The 15,034-nt window shown below is 44.1% G+C and overlaps 2 protein-coding genes across 2 annotated transcripts; one reads left to right on the forward strand and one right to left on the reverse strand.

The window, feature by feature from the left end:
• Positions 1-935: 935 nt before the first annotated feature.
• znf644a (zinc finger protein 644a) lies at positions 936-9,652 on the forward strand. The gene is made up of 6 exons (XM_052088151.1): positions 936-1,258; positions 3,046-5,461; positions 6,592-7,167; positions 7,516-7,641; positions 8,076-8,178; positions 8,792-9,652. The coding sequence occupies exons 2-6, from the start codon at positions 3,049-3,051 to the stop codon at positions 8,994-8,996; spliced, it is 3,423 nt and encodes a 1,140-aa protein (XP_051944111.1). The 5' UTR covers positions 936-1,258; positions 3,046-3,048; the 3' UTR covers positions 8,997-9,652.
• Positions 9,030-14,865, reverse strand: LOC127616537 (DBIRD complex subunit ZNF326-like). Its single transcript, XM_052088179.1, has 11 exons — positions 14,679-14,865; positions 14,257-14,384; positions 13,646-13,739; positions 12,361-12,841; positions 12,037-12,109; positions 11,676-11,742; positions 11,153-11,300; positions 10,491-10,551; positions 10,156-10,286; positions 9,974-10,063; positions 9,030-9,845 (listed from the first exon to the last, which is right to left on the reverse strand). Exons 1-11 carry the CDS (start codon positions 14,780-14,782, stop codon positions 9,825-9,827), a joined length of 1,398 nt encoding a protein of 465 aa, XP_051944139.1. The 5' UTR covers positions 14,783-14,865; the 3' UTR covers positions 9,030-9,824.
• Between the last annotated feature and the right edge of the window lie 169 nt (positions 14,866-15,034).

Raw genomic sequence — 15,034 nt, forward strand, 5'->3', positions numbered from 1 at the left:
GATATACCTGTATATCCTTGCTAAAAAAAATGAAATGCTTCATGTTTTTTATGAGACACTAAACGTTCTTTATTACTGGCGCGATAATTTTCAGAGCAGACTGAAAAGGAGCTGTTAGCGTTGCTAATTGCGAGCAATAATATACGCCAAGTAGTGTAGTGCGGAACGTCAATAGTTAGCATATTATTTAAAAATTAGACGTATTAGGAACAAACTATTTAATTCTTAAGTACAAAACATTTCCCTCCTCAAATGTCATTTTCTGATTACTCTACCTCTGTTCAATGGTTTCCTTCGATGGTATAATTATCGGAATGTGACCGAGAGATTTTAGTAGTCGCCAGTCTTGCCAGTCTGAACAGGACGAACTTCAAATCCCTGTCCAACTCATTAATTGTCACCTTCATATTTTTAATGAGCAGGTAGTGGAATTTTATTTACTATATTATTGGCATAATTTGGGAAATTGGTTAAATAATTGGAAGCAGGGTTTTTTTCTGATGGCGTAAATCAGGCACTTTTAGGACTGCAATTGAAAGGCCTAAATGTAAATTAAAATGACAAAATAATGGGATTCGTTTAAGTTCCACTAATTAAACGTGACTAAAAGAGAGAGAGACACACACGCACACGCACACGCACACGCGCGCACACACGCACACACGCGCACACACGCACACACACGCTCAACACGGGTACACTGACAACCATCAATGCAGCACAGCAACAAAGACCATCCTATGCTCATAAACTATGACAGAACAAAATTTATATACACAATCAAATGATTTTATTTTGTTTTACGAGGAAAAACACAGCTACAAACCGAGATTCACGCCAATTAAACCAATGTGTATTTATGAGTCATCAAGCTACTGTACCAAAATTTCACCAAAGGGAAAGGCTCATTAACTCCTTTTTATGCCTCCTATTTGGAACAAACCATTCGTACGTCTCGCAGGGGTGCACGCACTGACTCGTAGTATTCCGTGACTAAATTAAACGCGACGGTAATTCCACTCACTTTTATTCAGATTTTCTAAAGTCGTTTCCCACTGTTGTAAACGCCAAGAATGGTGAATGTTTTGGCTTTATTGCTTGGCAGACAGACATATTCTACCCAATTTTCAAAAAATGATCTGTGCCACACCAGACCACCACGGAAAATGGCGACTGTGAAGTAGATGGAAGACGAAAGTCAGAAATTATCAAATGCACGATATTCCTCGTCTCCGATCTCCATCCACACCGTTGAGGGGTAATGTGTGCCTGTTTTTTTGTCTCCCAACATTCCCGCGTTACCCGTGTCGAATATGGCGAGTGGTATTTTGTCATTAGCTCGAGTTTAGCCTAGGTAATGAGGTTTTGGGGGGGTTGGGAGGGGGTATGGAGCAGCCTTGTTGGAAATGGTCTGCAGCTCATTGCCAAGCAGCATCCAACAATACATACGAATATTACAGCTAAAGATGACGTGTCTTCTAAAAAACAAAACAATGCGAATCAGCCAAGCTGTTCTGGAGACGTATCTCATCTACATTATAAGCCGGTATACATCTATAAACTACTGTGACGCAAGTTTCAATTTTACACACAATGCACGGGCTTTTAGCGAAATAAATTGATGATGTAATTTAGCCCTTCACAATTTTGCCTGCAACCTTTCAGCGTTTTGTGCGTGTGTGTGTGTGTGTGTGTGTGTGTGTGTGTGTGTGTGTGTGTGTCACTTAGTTGTTATGACACATTTATTGCCCCTCAATTCCCATACCTCTCTGGCTCCGACCTGGTGTTCTTAAGAAAATGGTTACAATTAAATATTCACGCCATGGTCATTTATGCTGTATTAAGCTTGTATGCTGCTTTTCAAAACATTAAAACAGCTGATGTTGGACCAGTAACTCTTGAATAACCTGATTTCATTTCTGCCCAGAGACATCAGTACTGTACTTGGTTAAAAAAAATGGTTGTAAAAAAACATGTTCATTTAAATTGGTGTTTGCCAACCTTTATTGAGCAAAGACTATGGAAAACAAAAACAAACATCAGAAACAAAAATGTCATAAAGGCTACATTGACATTGCAAATTATGATGCTCAAATGGGATTTTCTTTTGTTAAATTAAAATCTTCATTCGTTGTTCACATTACAGATACAAATGCTATTTTTAATCCATGAAAATGATGCATGCGCACAAATCACAATATCGAGTCACGCCTGCATGCAAACACAGCATCACTCGGCACAGTGCCTCGCAAGTCTCAGTCTGACCCATTTGTGGCAATTTCAAGGAGTTTGTGCTTGAAGGGATGTTTTACTCACCTTAAAGGCAAATGTTTTTTTTTTATTTTATTTTTTATTAAACACAAAATTCTGCTTTCATGAAGGATTACAGAAATCAGAGAATAATTACTGCTGAGAGGCTGAAATCTATATATATATTGCGCGTCGTCCCGCATGCGGTCTGTCCTTCCGTCTGTCCCTTTTCAAAACGTACATACTTCACCGCGCCCCTGCGCGCCGCCACTGCGCCGCTCAGGCAGTGGCTCACTACGATCGCGCGGGCATCTTAGCGAAAAAATGTTGTCTACCCACAAGCATTGCAATGAAATTGTTAGTTATTTAGTAGAGCTAAACATCTCTTTATTTTCGCGGTAAGCAATGAAGATGAACAAAAAGTTGAACCAAGCAACAACACTTTTGTGGGCCGAAAGCCCACCTTACCAGCCTTCCGCAGGAACCAGCTGATGAGCCGCCCGGAGGGCGGCGAACCAGCTAGTAAATTATAAAACATTTATGCAATAATTAAAACATTTGTAGATTACATTGATAATTGAGTAGTTGTTGATTATTCAATTAATTTTAACGCATCTAACTCATGACATACAGGTTTTAAAATCGCGCTAAAGCGTCAAACCATTAATCGGCCAAGGACCGACGGGCTTACGGGCAATTTGAAAGACATCTGTCTGGAATTATTCATGGAATAGCATCGATGTTGTCACGATTCAAACAATTCTGAATTTATTTGACGTATTTTACTTCCTTTAGGTCATGGCAACTGAAATGTCATGTCTGTCTGGTGTCGATGGAGATGACAAAGATGCAGATCCTGACATCGCTTCCCTCATCCTTCTGCAAGACTCTGTGAAAATGACAGAAGACTCAACCGCTTGCAATGAATCTTTTTACACACCTTCCTGCAAGCAATCCGGTGTCCTGGATGTTCTGTCCAACGCTGAGATGTTGTCTCCAGTCGGCTTGGGAAACGGACTGTCTTTCCATGAGGCGATTCAGGACGATGAACTCCACAGCATGACCATGGAGAAAGAGGAGGAAAAAAGCATCACCCAGTTAAAAACCGTGCATGAAATTGACACTGCTGGAATTTGGGGCTTCGATCGAGAATCACCTGAGGAATCATCCGTTGACTTGAGTAGTAGCAGTGAGCTCAAGTGGGACCCTCGTCGAGAGTTTGTGCACTTTATGTGGGAAAATCACGACCATGATTCCTCTGGTGACAAGCCGAAAAAGGAAGTGCATCCTCTAAATAGCCAGAGTAGAAGAAAACGGAAAATGGACATGGTTACCATGACGGATCCCTCGGAGGATGTCTGCCCTGGTTTCACTCACAAGTTATCCGAGAATTTTTCCGACAAAGGCCACTTGGACTCCATTTCTCTGAACGTCCGCCAGTCGAGGACTTTCTCCAAGCTGCACGCATCCCAGGCGGAGAATGTTCCCAGTTATCCCAACGGAGCCGTGAAAGCTATCAAGCAAGTTCGCTGCGGCGCAACCGGGAGACATTCCCAAGAGGACAACCGGAGTCGTGACCTTTCGACCCCGCTCACGCTAAATTCCCATTCTGAAGAGAAAGCGTCTTGTTATTCCTGCTCCAAATGTCAGCTCACTTTCCAGAGGCGCTCTCATTTGCAACGCCATCTGAAAAGTCACGACGACCCGACAAATCATTTGCCAAAGACGTTTATCTGCCGAGAATGCGGAGAGTCCTTCAGTCAAAGTACCGTACTCATCGAGCACGTCAACATGCACCATGAAAAACGATCGGCGCTACCCGACAACCTGAAAGAATGGACGGAGGACGATGCAAAGCTTTTCTGCCCGCAGTGCTCGTTCAGAACAAGCTGCCCCAACGCGTTTGTTCAGCACGCAAAAACCCACGCGAAAGAAAAGAAAAACTTTCAATGTGACAAATGCAACTTCAGGGCGGTGAGTTGGCACGATCTTCGGGGACACATCATCCTGCACTCGCAGCAAGCGGTTCGAAAGCAAACGCGGTCCAATCAATACGATATCTTCTCTTGTAACATTTGTCCTTACAAAGCTTTGAGCAAAACCATTTTTAAAAATCACCTCTGGCGCCGCCACCAGCTGGATTTGAAAGAATACGACATCGAGCAGTTTGGAAACGTAAGCGAGCGAGCGGCCGGAGAGCGTCGCCTTCCTCCTTACGCCGCCGTGGAAGACGCGGAATTGACGTCGGAAATCATGATCAAAGGACAGGTTTCGTCCAAACGAGCTTCTCCCGCACGGTCGAATGACATTTCAGATTTATTCCAAAGTCATGAGATCAAGAGAGGCTTCAAGTCCCAACTCACTCAATCCAAATTGGACAAATCCATTAACGTTTTGCTCTCTCGGCAAAAGGGCGTTCAGAATAGCGCCGAACACAGGAAGTCTGCTCACGATACAACCAATGGGAAGAAAGATTACAAACGGGTAACACCCGATCGGGAAGACGCGATTTTACCTCCAAACGGTTTCTCGGGGTCCTCCTACGAGGCCGACGGAGTTCCGAACAGAGGCGGTTTGCCCAAGCGCACCCCATATCAATCGCCCGTTAAGAAGTCTCCATCCAAAAGAAAGATGTCCACACCGTACCGCAAAACCTCTGACCAAGAGTCACGCTTCGTCTCGCCGAAACCTTTGCCGAGCCCGACGGGGCTAAACCAAGGAGACCCGCAAGAAGACAAAAAAGACATTCCCCATGTTAAAGAAGAAGGCGATCTTGAAAAGGGTGTCCGTCAAGAAGATCACAACGTCATCTATACGTACAGCAGACGAATGTCAATACGTGGCGCCCTGCAGGCATCGAAGCGACTCTTTGAGAAAGTGAAGAATGAGGAGCGGCACGCGAGCGAGCCGACGATAAAAGAGGAATGCGTCGAAAGCGAAGTGTTCCAAGAAAGCTTTGATTCGCACCCGATGCCGTCAGTTGAGTCCTGCGCGGCTGAAATGCCAAAGTTGGAATCGGACTGCAAGAACTGTCCGTACTGCCCGGCCGTCTTCCAGTCGGGGGTGGGCTTGTCCAATCACGTGAGAGGACATCTCCATCGAGTCGGACTGACCTACACGGCGCGCCACGTTCTGACTCCCGAGAAAGTGGCTTGCGAAGACAGGCCAAAAATTCGACGGAAGATTACGGCGTTCCGGAAAATGAAAAAAGGTATTCCCCGATTGTATTCCGTCGGGTTGATTCAATGACAAAATGTAATGATTAAAAACCAAATTTTGTGACGTCGCCCCTTTTGCCGGCGGCTTGCGATTGTGGCGTGGCTGTCGGCGACAAGAATGTACACACTGTTTCACGCGGCAGCAGCACAAGACCAATCAAGACACACGCAGCATGGCGAAATCGAAATTAATTCATTCATTCATTCATCTTCCGAGCCGCTTGATCCTCACTAGGGTCGCGGGGGGTGCTGGAGCCTATCCCAGCTGTCTTGGGGCAGTAGGCGGGGGACACCCTGAATCGGTTGCCAGCCAATCGCAGCGAAATCGCAATCTCGGGACAATGTCATTGCGGTCTAGAGGCGCACAACACGGCCAGCTTCCAATCGCGAGCAGGATCGAGCCAACAAGTAGCAAGCTTCGAGAATGGGGGGCCAGATAGTTGGCGCATCTGGAGAGTGTATCGACTTGTTTACAGCTGACAAAGTGTCAGTCAGGGCGGCCCGGTAGTCCAGTGGTTAGCACGTCGGCTTCACAGTACAGAGGTACCGGGTTCGATTCCAGCTCCGGCCTCCCTGTGTGGAGTTTGCATGTTCTCCCCGGGCCTGCGTGGGTTTTCTCCGGGTGCTCCGGTTTCCTCCCACATTCCAAAACTATGCATGGCAGGCTGATTGAACACTCTAAATCGTCCCTAGGTGTGAGTGTGAGTGCGAATGGTTGTCCGTCTCTGTGTGCCCTGCGATTGGCTGGCAACCGATTCAGGGTGTCCCCCGCCTACTGCCCGGAGACAGCTGGGATAGGCTTCAGCACCCCCCGCGACCCTAGTGAGGATCAAGCGGCTCGGAAGATGAATGAATGAATGAAAGTGTCAGTCAAAATAGCATTTAGCAGCCTATTTTTTTTTCGTCATCGGAGGAGGAGCCCATCCTCCTGCGTTAAGCAACCCTCCATGTAGTTTCCCCGCGAACAAAAGCACGCGGAGCAAGCATTGTGCATGGTAACGCTACATCGCCAAAACTGTCCTCAATCTATGCACGTGTTCATAAATGATGTATCGAGTGTTTAGGAACACATATTTATAGTGTTGGGTCTTTTAACGGTTGCCATTTGTCGTCTTGTTTGCAGTGTTGCAGTTGCCGCCCGATTCGGAGGAGACCGAGACCGATATCCACTCCTGTCCGTTATGTGGGGACATATTTGATAATAGGAAAGGACAGTCCAACCACATACGCGGTCACCTCAAAAAGATCGGCCGAGCTCATTTGTCAAAGAACAAATCCCCATTAATTGTACTCAAGGAATTGATGCGCAACAAGAAGGAGTACTCGAGGGCCGTCGACATTCTAGGAAAGAGACGGAATCATTTCCATTACGGAGCGAATCATTTCACGCCATCCGCTTTTGGATTCCCCCAAGATGACTCCGACTCGAGCGCGTGCGCCGACGTCAAACCGCTCATGCCTCCATTTTCAGTTTGGGAAACGGACTCTGACAAAAAGCAACCACTGACAAAGGTCGAGGAAGAGGATATACTCACAGACACGAGCGCATTAATAGGAATTCTGAAGAAGAGAAAGTGCCAGGAAGACAGCAAACCCAAGTCAGCGGTGCCCATATCAAGGTACTCGGTTGCCGTCTCCTCCGATGCTGAACAAAGTTCAGGACCGAGAGTCGCGTCTTCGCTGCCGATCGCGATATCAGGCAAGTAAACGCCACAATGAAAATCCTCATTGCCTCCATTTTCAGGCATGCGTGCAACAGCTCGACTTTTCACATCACATCAAGGTTTTTCCTGCAGTGTGGAAAAAAAAATATATAGCGAGCCCATTAAGGAGATATGTTTTCAAAAGGAATAGAAAAGTCAAGTCAGAAAACAAGGTCCAATACAGATCCCTGAAAAATTGAAGTGAATGAAGTCTTTGTCATGTGTGACATTCCACTCTTGCCAAATATGACTCATCACCAAATAAAATGGAGCCTTTCTATTTTGCAAAAAGTGAATTGTCGCGGTTTAGCTGCGTCGTTGATCCGCGCCTGTGCCTTTTACAGAAAAAGGGGAATTTAACCGCAAGGTGTGCGTCCACTGCAAAGCAACTTTCCACAGTGGCGTCAGCCTGTCGAACCACCTGCGGGCGTGCGTCAAGCGGAAAAGAATCGCCTTGCTCGAGGGAAGCGGTAAGCACTAATTGATGGACCGTCGGTCAAAATTTATCTTCAACGTCGACACGTGTCAAATAAATATCGACGATAAAACAGGAAGGGGACTATGGTTGCATTGAATTCATGCCAGGAAGAATCGGACAACGGCAAAATGAATTGAATTGATTGATTTTAGATTCAGCCAAACGCTATTAAATAAGATTAAGAAATACAATAAAAGAAGTACTCACCCTTAGATGAAGTCTCACCAGATTCCTGAAGTCAAGTTACATCGAGCAGAATGACGCTTTGAGGTCCAAGTTTTGAGGCATGATTTTTTTTTTCCGGATCATTCTGGAGTGAGTTGCTTTAAAAAGGCACTTTCAAATCAATCCAAAATACGCGAGCCTCCCTATTCTCGTCCTTTTTTTTTTTTTTTTAATGTCTTCACATTAAATGGTTTCTTTCAGATTTTGACTGTAAAACGAGGAGGCAGCGTTTAAGGCCAAGCTCAAAGAAGAAGGTGCTTCCGTTCACGCAAACTCCGGAGGAAGCCTACCGACTCACATGCAGGTAAATGTATTTGCTCGTAAAGATACTTTTTTGTGTCTTCGTGGGGGCCAGGACAGGGTTTTCTGTTCAAGGACCACATTTGATTCAGAGGGGCCAGGTCATTCGTAGGTGAGGTATATTTTTTTTATCATCATTAAAATGTGGATGGAAAAATGTACTGAGGTTGACTTTTCAGTTTGTCGTCTTCAATTTAAATTCATTCCTATTTACCTTGAGCAATCTAATCGCTTAGCAGGCGTCCATGTTGTTGTCATACCGGAACGAGAAGTACTTCCTACTTCCATGTCTGAGAATAATGGGAAATGTAGTCCTACTCGCCTCATGCTCCAGTGAGGCCCAGTGCAAGATGAGTGTTTGTTGGCTCCTTTCTTAGGTTTGAATGTGGGTGGGACTGCCACGTAAATAACTCAGCCAGCTTCCAATAGATGCCTGGGACGGTGCAAAAAGCGTTGGATGATAACATTGACTTGTTTACAGCTGTTGGAACTGTCAACCAAGATAGCATTTAGCATTAGCCAAAGTAATAGCACAACCACCAGAGTGACTGTAAATGCTGCGATTTTAAAATGGAGCTGTTGATGTTTTTTTTTTTTTTTTTTTTTTATGGTTGCAGGTTCTGCGACCTGGTCTTCCAGGGTCCCCTGTCTGTCCAAGAGGACTGGGTCAAGCATTTACAGAGACACATAATGAACACCGGTGTTCCCCACACTGGGCTGGCCATGGTGGAGGTCACTTCGCTACCCGCCGCCGACTTAGCGTCATGCGTCAAGACAGACCCGGAGAGCTCGCACCAGATCGTCGCACATGATGCCTCCTAAAGACAACAGGCACCTTTTTTTTTGGTATGGGGGGGGGGGGGGCTAGATTTTCACTAGACTGTATGTGTATGTAAATTTTTCACTTTTTTTAGTCAAACACAAGTACTTGCCAAAAGTACACTTGTCTTTAAGAACGTCACTTAACGCCAATTATTTTGGATCTTGCCCTTTTTCTGTTTTCTCTTCAACCATTTTGGAGTACACTTCCAAAACAGGACAGTTTTGTTTCATGCAGTGCGTGTCTTTTCAAGACAACTTTTACCTCAATATTTTTTCTACATCTGAGAGCACCTCTACTGTATCAATTTATAAAATATGAAGAGAAAAAAAGCGATGTTTTCTACTCCAACCTTAAAAATCCTGTGTCACTTTTATGGAACAGAATTTGAGTATTTCAACAATCTGGAAATTCTAAAGTGACAGAAAGAAAATGCTTTATTATTATTTTTTTTAAAGTACTTAAGTTCCTGTTTCTAATTGAACCATGTTAAAATTTCTTAAGGAACATCCAGTTGTTGTGCACACACGACACATCGTTGACGATATTTAGTGATGAAACAGAGTTTTTAAATTTGATTTTCAAATGTACTATATCACAAATACAAGGTTTAAAACAGTTGTGTTCTAAATAAAAAAAAATGCACAAGTGGACTTTACCTCGTTGATAGTATTTTTTTTTCTCATCGAGGTTGGCTCAGGCAGATGAAAAGCAATCTGTGATTTAATTCTACAGCTCTAGACGTGTGTTGTTATGGTGAAAGGGAAGTGAGTTTGTTGTTAACTTTTGGCGAATAGCACCAGGTGTAGTTTATCTTTCAAGGGCCGTTTTCATTCGAATTGGCTGAAACCCTGAGAAAAAAGAAACAAACACCAAAAAAAACATGAGTTACGTTGGTAAGAAAATTGCAGTGATGAAACATGAATGAGTGCACATCAATGATTTGGATAATGTGATTAATTAATATTAAAAAAAATACCTTCACAAAATTTTCAAACTGAGGCTGCAACTCTTTCATGATGGTATCCGCTGTGGCAAGTGAAGTGCGTCGCTGTTGCGCTTCAAATTCCTTCAAGAAATCAACAAAATAGGCAGCATTTGATGAGCAAAAGGTCACATTCAGCAATCGGGTCCCAAGATGAAGACGGATTGTTTAGTTACTTTGTTGTTGGAGAGGTGTTCCGGAGAGGTGATGTGATTCTGTACAGCCACCGCCGCCGTGGATACCAGCACCTGGCACGCCGCGCAGTGGAACAATGACACCTTTGTCATGTGGTCGTCCTCCTGCAGAGCTAATCAGGGAAAACAAAACAAAAAAAACTATTGGAAGAATGTGGGAAATTATCCATCATCAATTCTTTGATCTGGAAATCATGTATTTACGACTAATAACATATCTTTGTTCATCGATCTATGACTGTGATGTTTGTTACTTTGTGGTTGAGTGCCGTGTCGTTTGAAAGTAGGGTATTTAATCCTGCCAAGTTCATTCATACCTTGAAGAGTGCTGTAATCAATGGCTCGGCTGCACTTGATGCTTTTATACAGCATAACGTCCTGCAAATATATATTCGGGAAAAAAAAAAGATGGAAAATGAAATACAGACACTAAATGGTGAGAACACTGACAGGTAACAGCGTGACTAACTTGCATCTATATACCGTATTTTCCACATAAAAAGGCGCACCGGATTATGAGGCACACCTTCAATGAATGTCCTGTTTTGTCATTTTTTTCATACATTGGGCACACGGCATTATAAGACGCAATCTACAATGCATCCACTAGATGGAGCGACGCTCAAGGAAACACCACCTGAACGATCAGATGTCAGTAAAACTTATTTAATAAAGCAGCGACACAGCTCACTTAACCAAAAGAAATTTATAACATTGACTGGCTAACGTTGAACTCTCTTGCCGCTGCTCTATTTCCGTGTTCAACTGCATAACCGATCGCCTTAAATTTGAACTCTGTGTTGACAGCATGTCTCGAGCAAGGAGCCATTTTGGGGTCGAAATATTAACGTAATGACCATACATACACAAGGCGCATCAGATTTTAAGGCGCGCTGTGAGCTTTTAAGAAAATGGAAGGCTTTTGGGTGTGCCTTTTAGTGCGTAAAATACGGTAATGACAGTTAACAACGCAAATGACCTGCAGGAAGGCGATGGTCATATCGTCATAGTTATTCTGCTCCTGGATGTGCTCCATGGTGTCCCAGTGAATTTTGCTTTGCAAATGTTTCTCCAGCTCCTGCCCATTGCTGACTTCAACATCACATAGGTCACAGTTGATGGTGATCCTGCAAAAGACAATACGTATTGTAAAGCAAAATATTACAAGGCGTTTGTGAAACCGCCTTGTCCTGTTGGGAGACATTTTCCATTAAAAATAAATAAATAAATAGAGGGAAATAGATGAGGCCGGGAGTAGTGTGAGATGTTCTCCTTGTAGTTTTTGCTGACATGAGCGGAGCAGACCTAAATACTGATCCAAATGCATCAAGGACTCTGATTAACACTTCAAAACGTAGTCCATCAAATATTTCACGACCAGTCACAATGGTTTTGGTGTGTCAGAACGAAGCACAGAATAGACGAGAACGCGCAATTGAGAACATCGACAAGCAAGCCACATCTTTGGCTTCACACAATGGAGAAATGTTGGTGTTACTCACTGGTCCATTTGTACAGATCTTCGCATTTGTCTTCTTGTTCTTGGCATCCCTGTATTGTGCTCTGGTTCTGCAATTGAGAAAAAAATGGACACAATGTTTGGGACACCAATGGTGCAGTGCATGTATAGCTTTACACGAGTCTCTAATAAAAAAAATTTTGATCAAGAAAATGTCTGCTCTATGTTCACAGATGCAAAAATGAAGCCGAGCAAGAAGAGAACACGGTCCCTACTATGAAACATGGAGGAGGCTCTGTTAGGTTCTGGGGCTGCTATGCTACATCAGGCACAGGGTGTATTGAATGTGTGCAGATGATATTATGTATGGCATGCTTTTTTTGAAAGATAAAACTGGTATTCACCTGCTTCTGAGGGACCCTCAATTTCATCGTCCTGCTGCAACGGGGGTGAGGATAATCTAACACGAGGGATCATCTGCGGAGGTGAAAACAAGGCATTTGGTTTGGATCCAGCTGAATCTGCCCCAATGCAAAACGAGTACAACGATCAAGTGCTTCAAGATCCTAGCTAGCCCAATGGCTAGCTAGGATCTTGAAGTCACCCTCCTTTTTTTTTTTAAAAATAGTTACTTGGTTGATTTTGGTGCGCAACGGTTAATGACAGCAATAAATGTGAAATACCAACTTAAATGATTTTGACTAATTGGCGGGATTTCTTTCCCATACCGGGCTTCTGTACTCAGGCATGCTCATCTCTTCTCCGTTGGTCCTCTTTCCTCCGTAAGGCGGAGCGTATCGTAGGCTAGATGAGCCGTTACTACGGCTGTCGGGACTAAAAGATCTTCGACTACGTCCGTATTGCAGGAATTCCGTCGATTTCATGTCCGGGCTGGAGGACCGTCGCTCAGACAGCCGACAACGACCCAGATTGCTCTCAGGGCCGAAGTCATGTACGTCCAAGGATCGGTCCGACATCCACATGGGGGAATCACGGCCGCTTCTGTCCGGAGACATGCGTTGCCACTCGAGGTCGCCGTTCTGCTCGCGTGGGGAGCTTTGCCAGTCAAGGTTGTTGTCCTGCTCGGGGAGGGAGCGTTGCCACTCGGGGTTGTCATCCTGCTTGGGCGGGGAGTCACAGCTTATCCCGCAGAAGTTGACTTTGGGAAAGTCTTCCATAGGAGGATCGACGGGGTCGTAAATATCAGTCCTGAAGGTGACAAAGGAAGGATGTTTTGCTTTGAATTGTGAGCAAAATTTTGAAATGCGAGCACAGTATGTAGTGAATTCAACTCACTTCACAACGAGCTGCTGTTTGGCAGACAGTGAATACATCTTTTAAAAAAAAAGGCATCAGGATGCGTCTTGCCCCTCCCAGTTAAAATTTCGAAACTATGATGTAAATGTTGTGCATTGAAAACAGCAACATAGTTTTAGCTTAATAAAGTGTAATTAGCGTCATGCTAACCAACAATGCAAAACAAACAGGTTAAGAAATTGCTTCAGTGTTGCAGCGCGACAACAGATGTATGAACACCTCCGGTGGCGCAACACATGTAGACAGACAATATAACTATGCTCCGACGCATATACTCTTTATCCCTTGCGAAAAATGACTTTTTTTTTTGTTTTTTGTTACAGCATCTTACTGAGTCCATTGTGAAATGTTGGGCGCATTTGATGACCCCCCTGCCCCCCAGGTGACCAAGTAGGCACAGCACAAAGTCCTTCATATACACGTTAGCACCCCGCGTGTGTGTGTTTTGCTGCATTAAAAAAAACCACATCATTTCTTTAGTTACATGTTAAATATCACAACAACATTGATATCACGATATTCAAAACCCATATCTAATACTGCATATGTGTATATATATGCACCAGGAATATTTTTCCTGAATATTTTCGTCAAATTTCCATTTTCTATGATTAAAAAGCCAATTGACTTTGGCGGTTCTGTTGTATTTGGTGTAAGCAGTCGTTTATATTGGTCTAATGAACACGTGGATCTGACCTTTCATCACTGCTCTGCCTCTGTGATGCCTCTTCAGGATTTTCTGGCTCGATGAGTTTGAAAGAAGACTTCCATTTACCGGCAGTTGCTTGCACTACAAGTCAAATTAAACGAGAAAGTATGATCTTGACTCAGTGACATTAATTGTGCTAACTGCAATCTGTGATTGCAGACACTACGGTAAACAACAACTCATGGTCACTTTTATGGCATCATTTTAAGAATAGTCAACATCCATCCATTATCCGAGCCGCTGATCCTCATGAGGGTCACGGGCATGCTGGAACCTATCCCAAAAGTCTTCGGGGAGTCGGAGGGTTACACTCTGAACTGGTTGCCAGCCAATTACAGGGCACACAGAGACAAACAACCACTCACACTCACAATCACATCGAGGGACAATTTAGAATGTTCCATTAAGCCACCATGCATGTTTTTGGAATGCGGGAGGAAACTGGAGTACCTGGAAATGAATCTCATAGTGTGCTTTATTAATTTACCTTGAGCAGTTTCTGTGTGGCTGCGAACTCTGCACTTCAACATTTTGAACTTGTTGAGACTTTCTCATGTGCTGGCCTGACACCACAACAAAAGTCATTTTGAATGTTTACCTGGCTGAGTCTTCAGCTGAGCAGCCCTTGCCCCTGTCACCACAGCAGATGACGCGATTGTGCTCTTGGGCTCGGCTTTGTCTCTTGTTGGAATATGCATCATGCTTGCTCTTAAGTCCTCGGGCACTCTGACAAGTCGTACGGTTAAAACAATAAGTGACATACCACAATAATGGGATAAATGTACGAAGCTCAGCACGGCTTGTCGTTTTGTCAACGCTAAGTACAACTCGTATCAAGCTAGCAGCAAAGCTTGTTGGCTTTAGCCACACAACTCCAGGCATGAACGCAAACCCCCTTCACTTTGCTTTCATCATGTCAGGTTAAACAATAAATGAACATACTAGTGGGTACGGCATGTTTTTGCCCAGAACAAAACACAGGCTAGCCCACTGCTAAATGTTACTCGAGTACAAAATTACCTGCTCCTCCGTTGTTGTTCACTGAACCAGCCAACTCGTTTCCGAGTCCCCGTAGCTGCTAACTGTGAAGTGTTGCTATAACTAACGTTTTTGTCGGGGTTCATTGTTTGATTTGGGGTTTTTTTACAACAGAATACAAATGAGCGAGTGTGGACCGAAGTGGCCAACCCCTCAAGTTTCCCCTAATCAACCGGTAGGTGGTGCTACAGTACGTTTGACTCGTAATAACGGGCAGTCGTTCCTCGGGTTACGACGGAGTACCGTTTTTGCGGCGTATACTGTAATAACTGTCAGTATATATAGTGTAATATCTGTTTCGTGTATTTTGTGTCGCTTTCCCCCTCATTTTTTAGTTA

This window comes from Hippocampus zosterae, chromosome 15 (genome assembly GCF_025434085.1).
Source record: "Hippocampus zosterae strain Florida chromosome 15, ASM2543408v3, whole genome shotgun sequence".
NCBI lineage: Eukaryota > Metazoa > Chordata > Actinopteri > Syngnathiformes > Syngnathidae > Hippocampus > Hippocampus zosterae.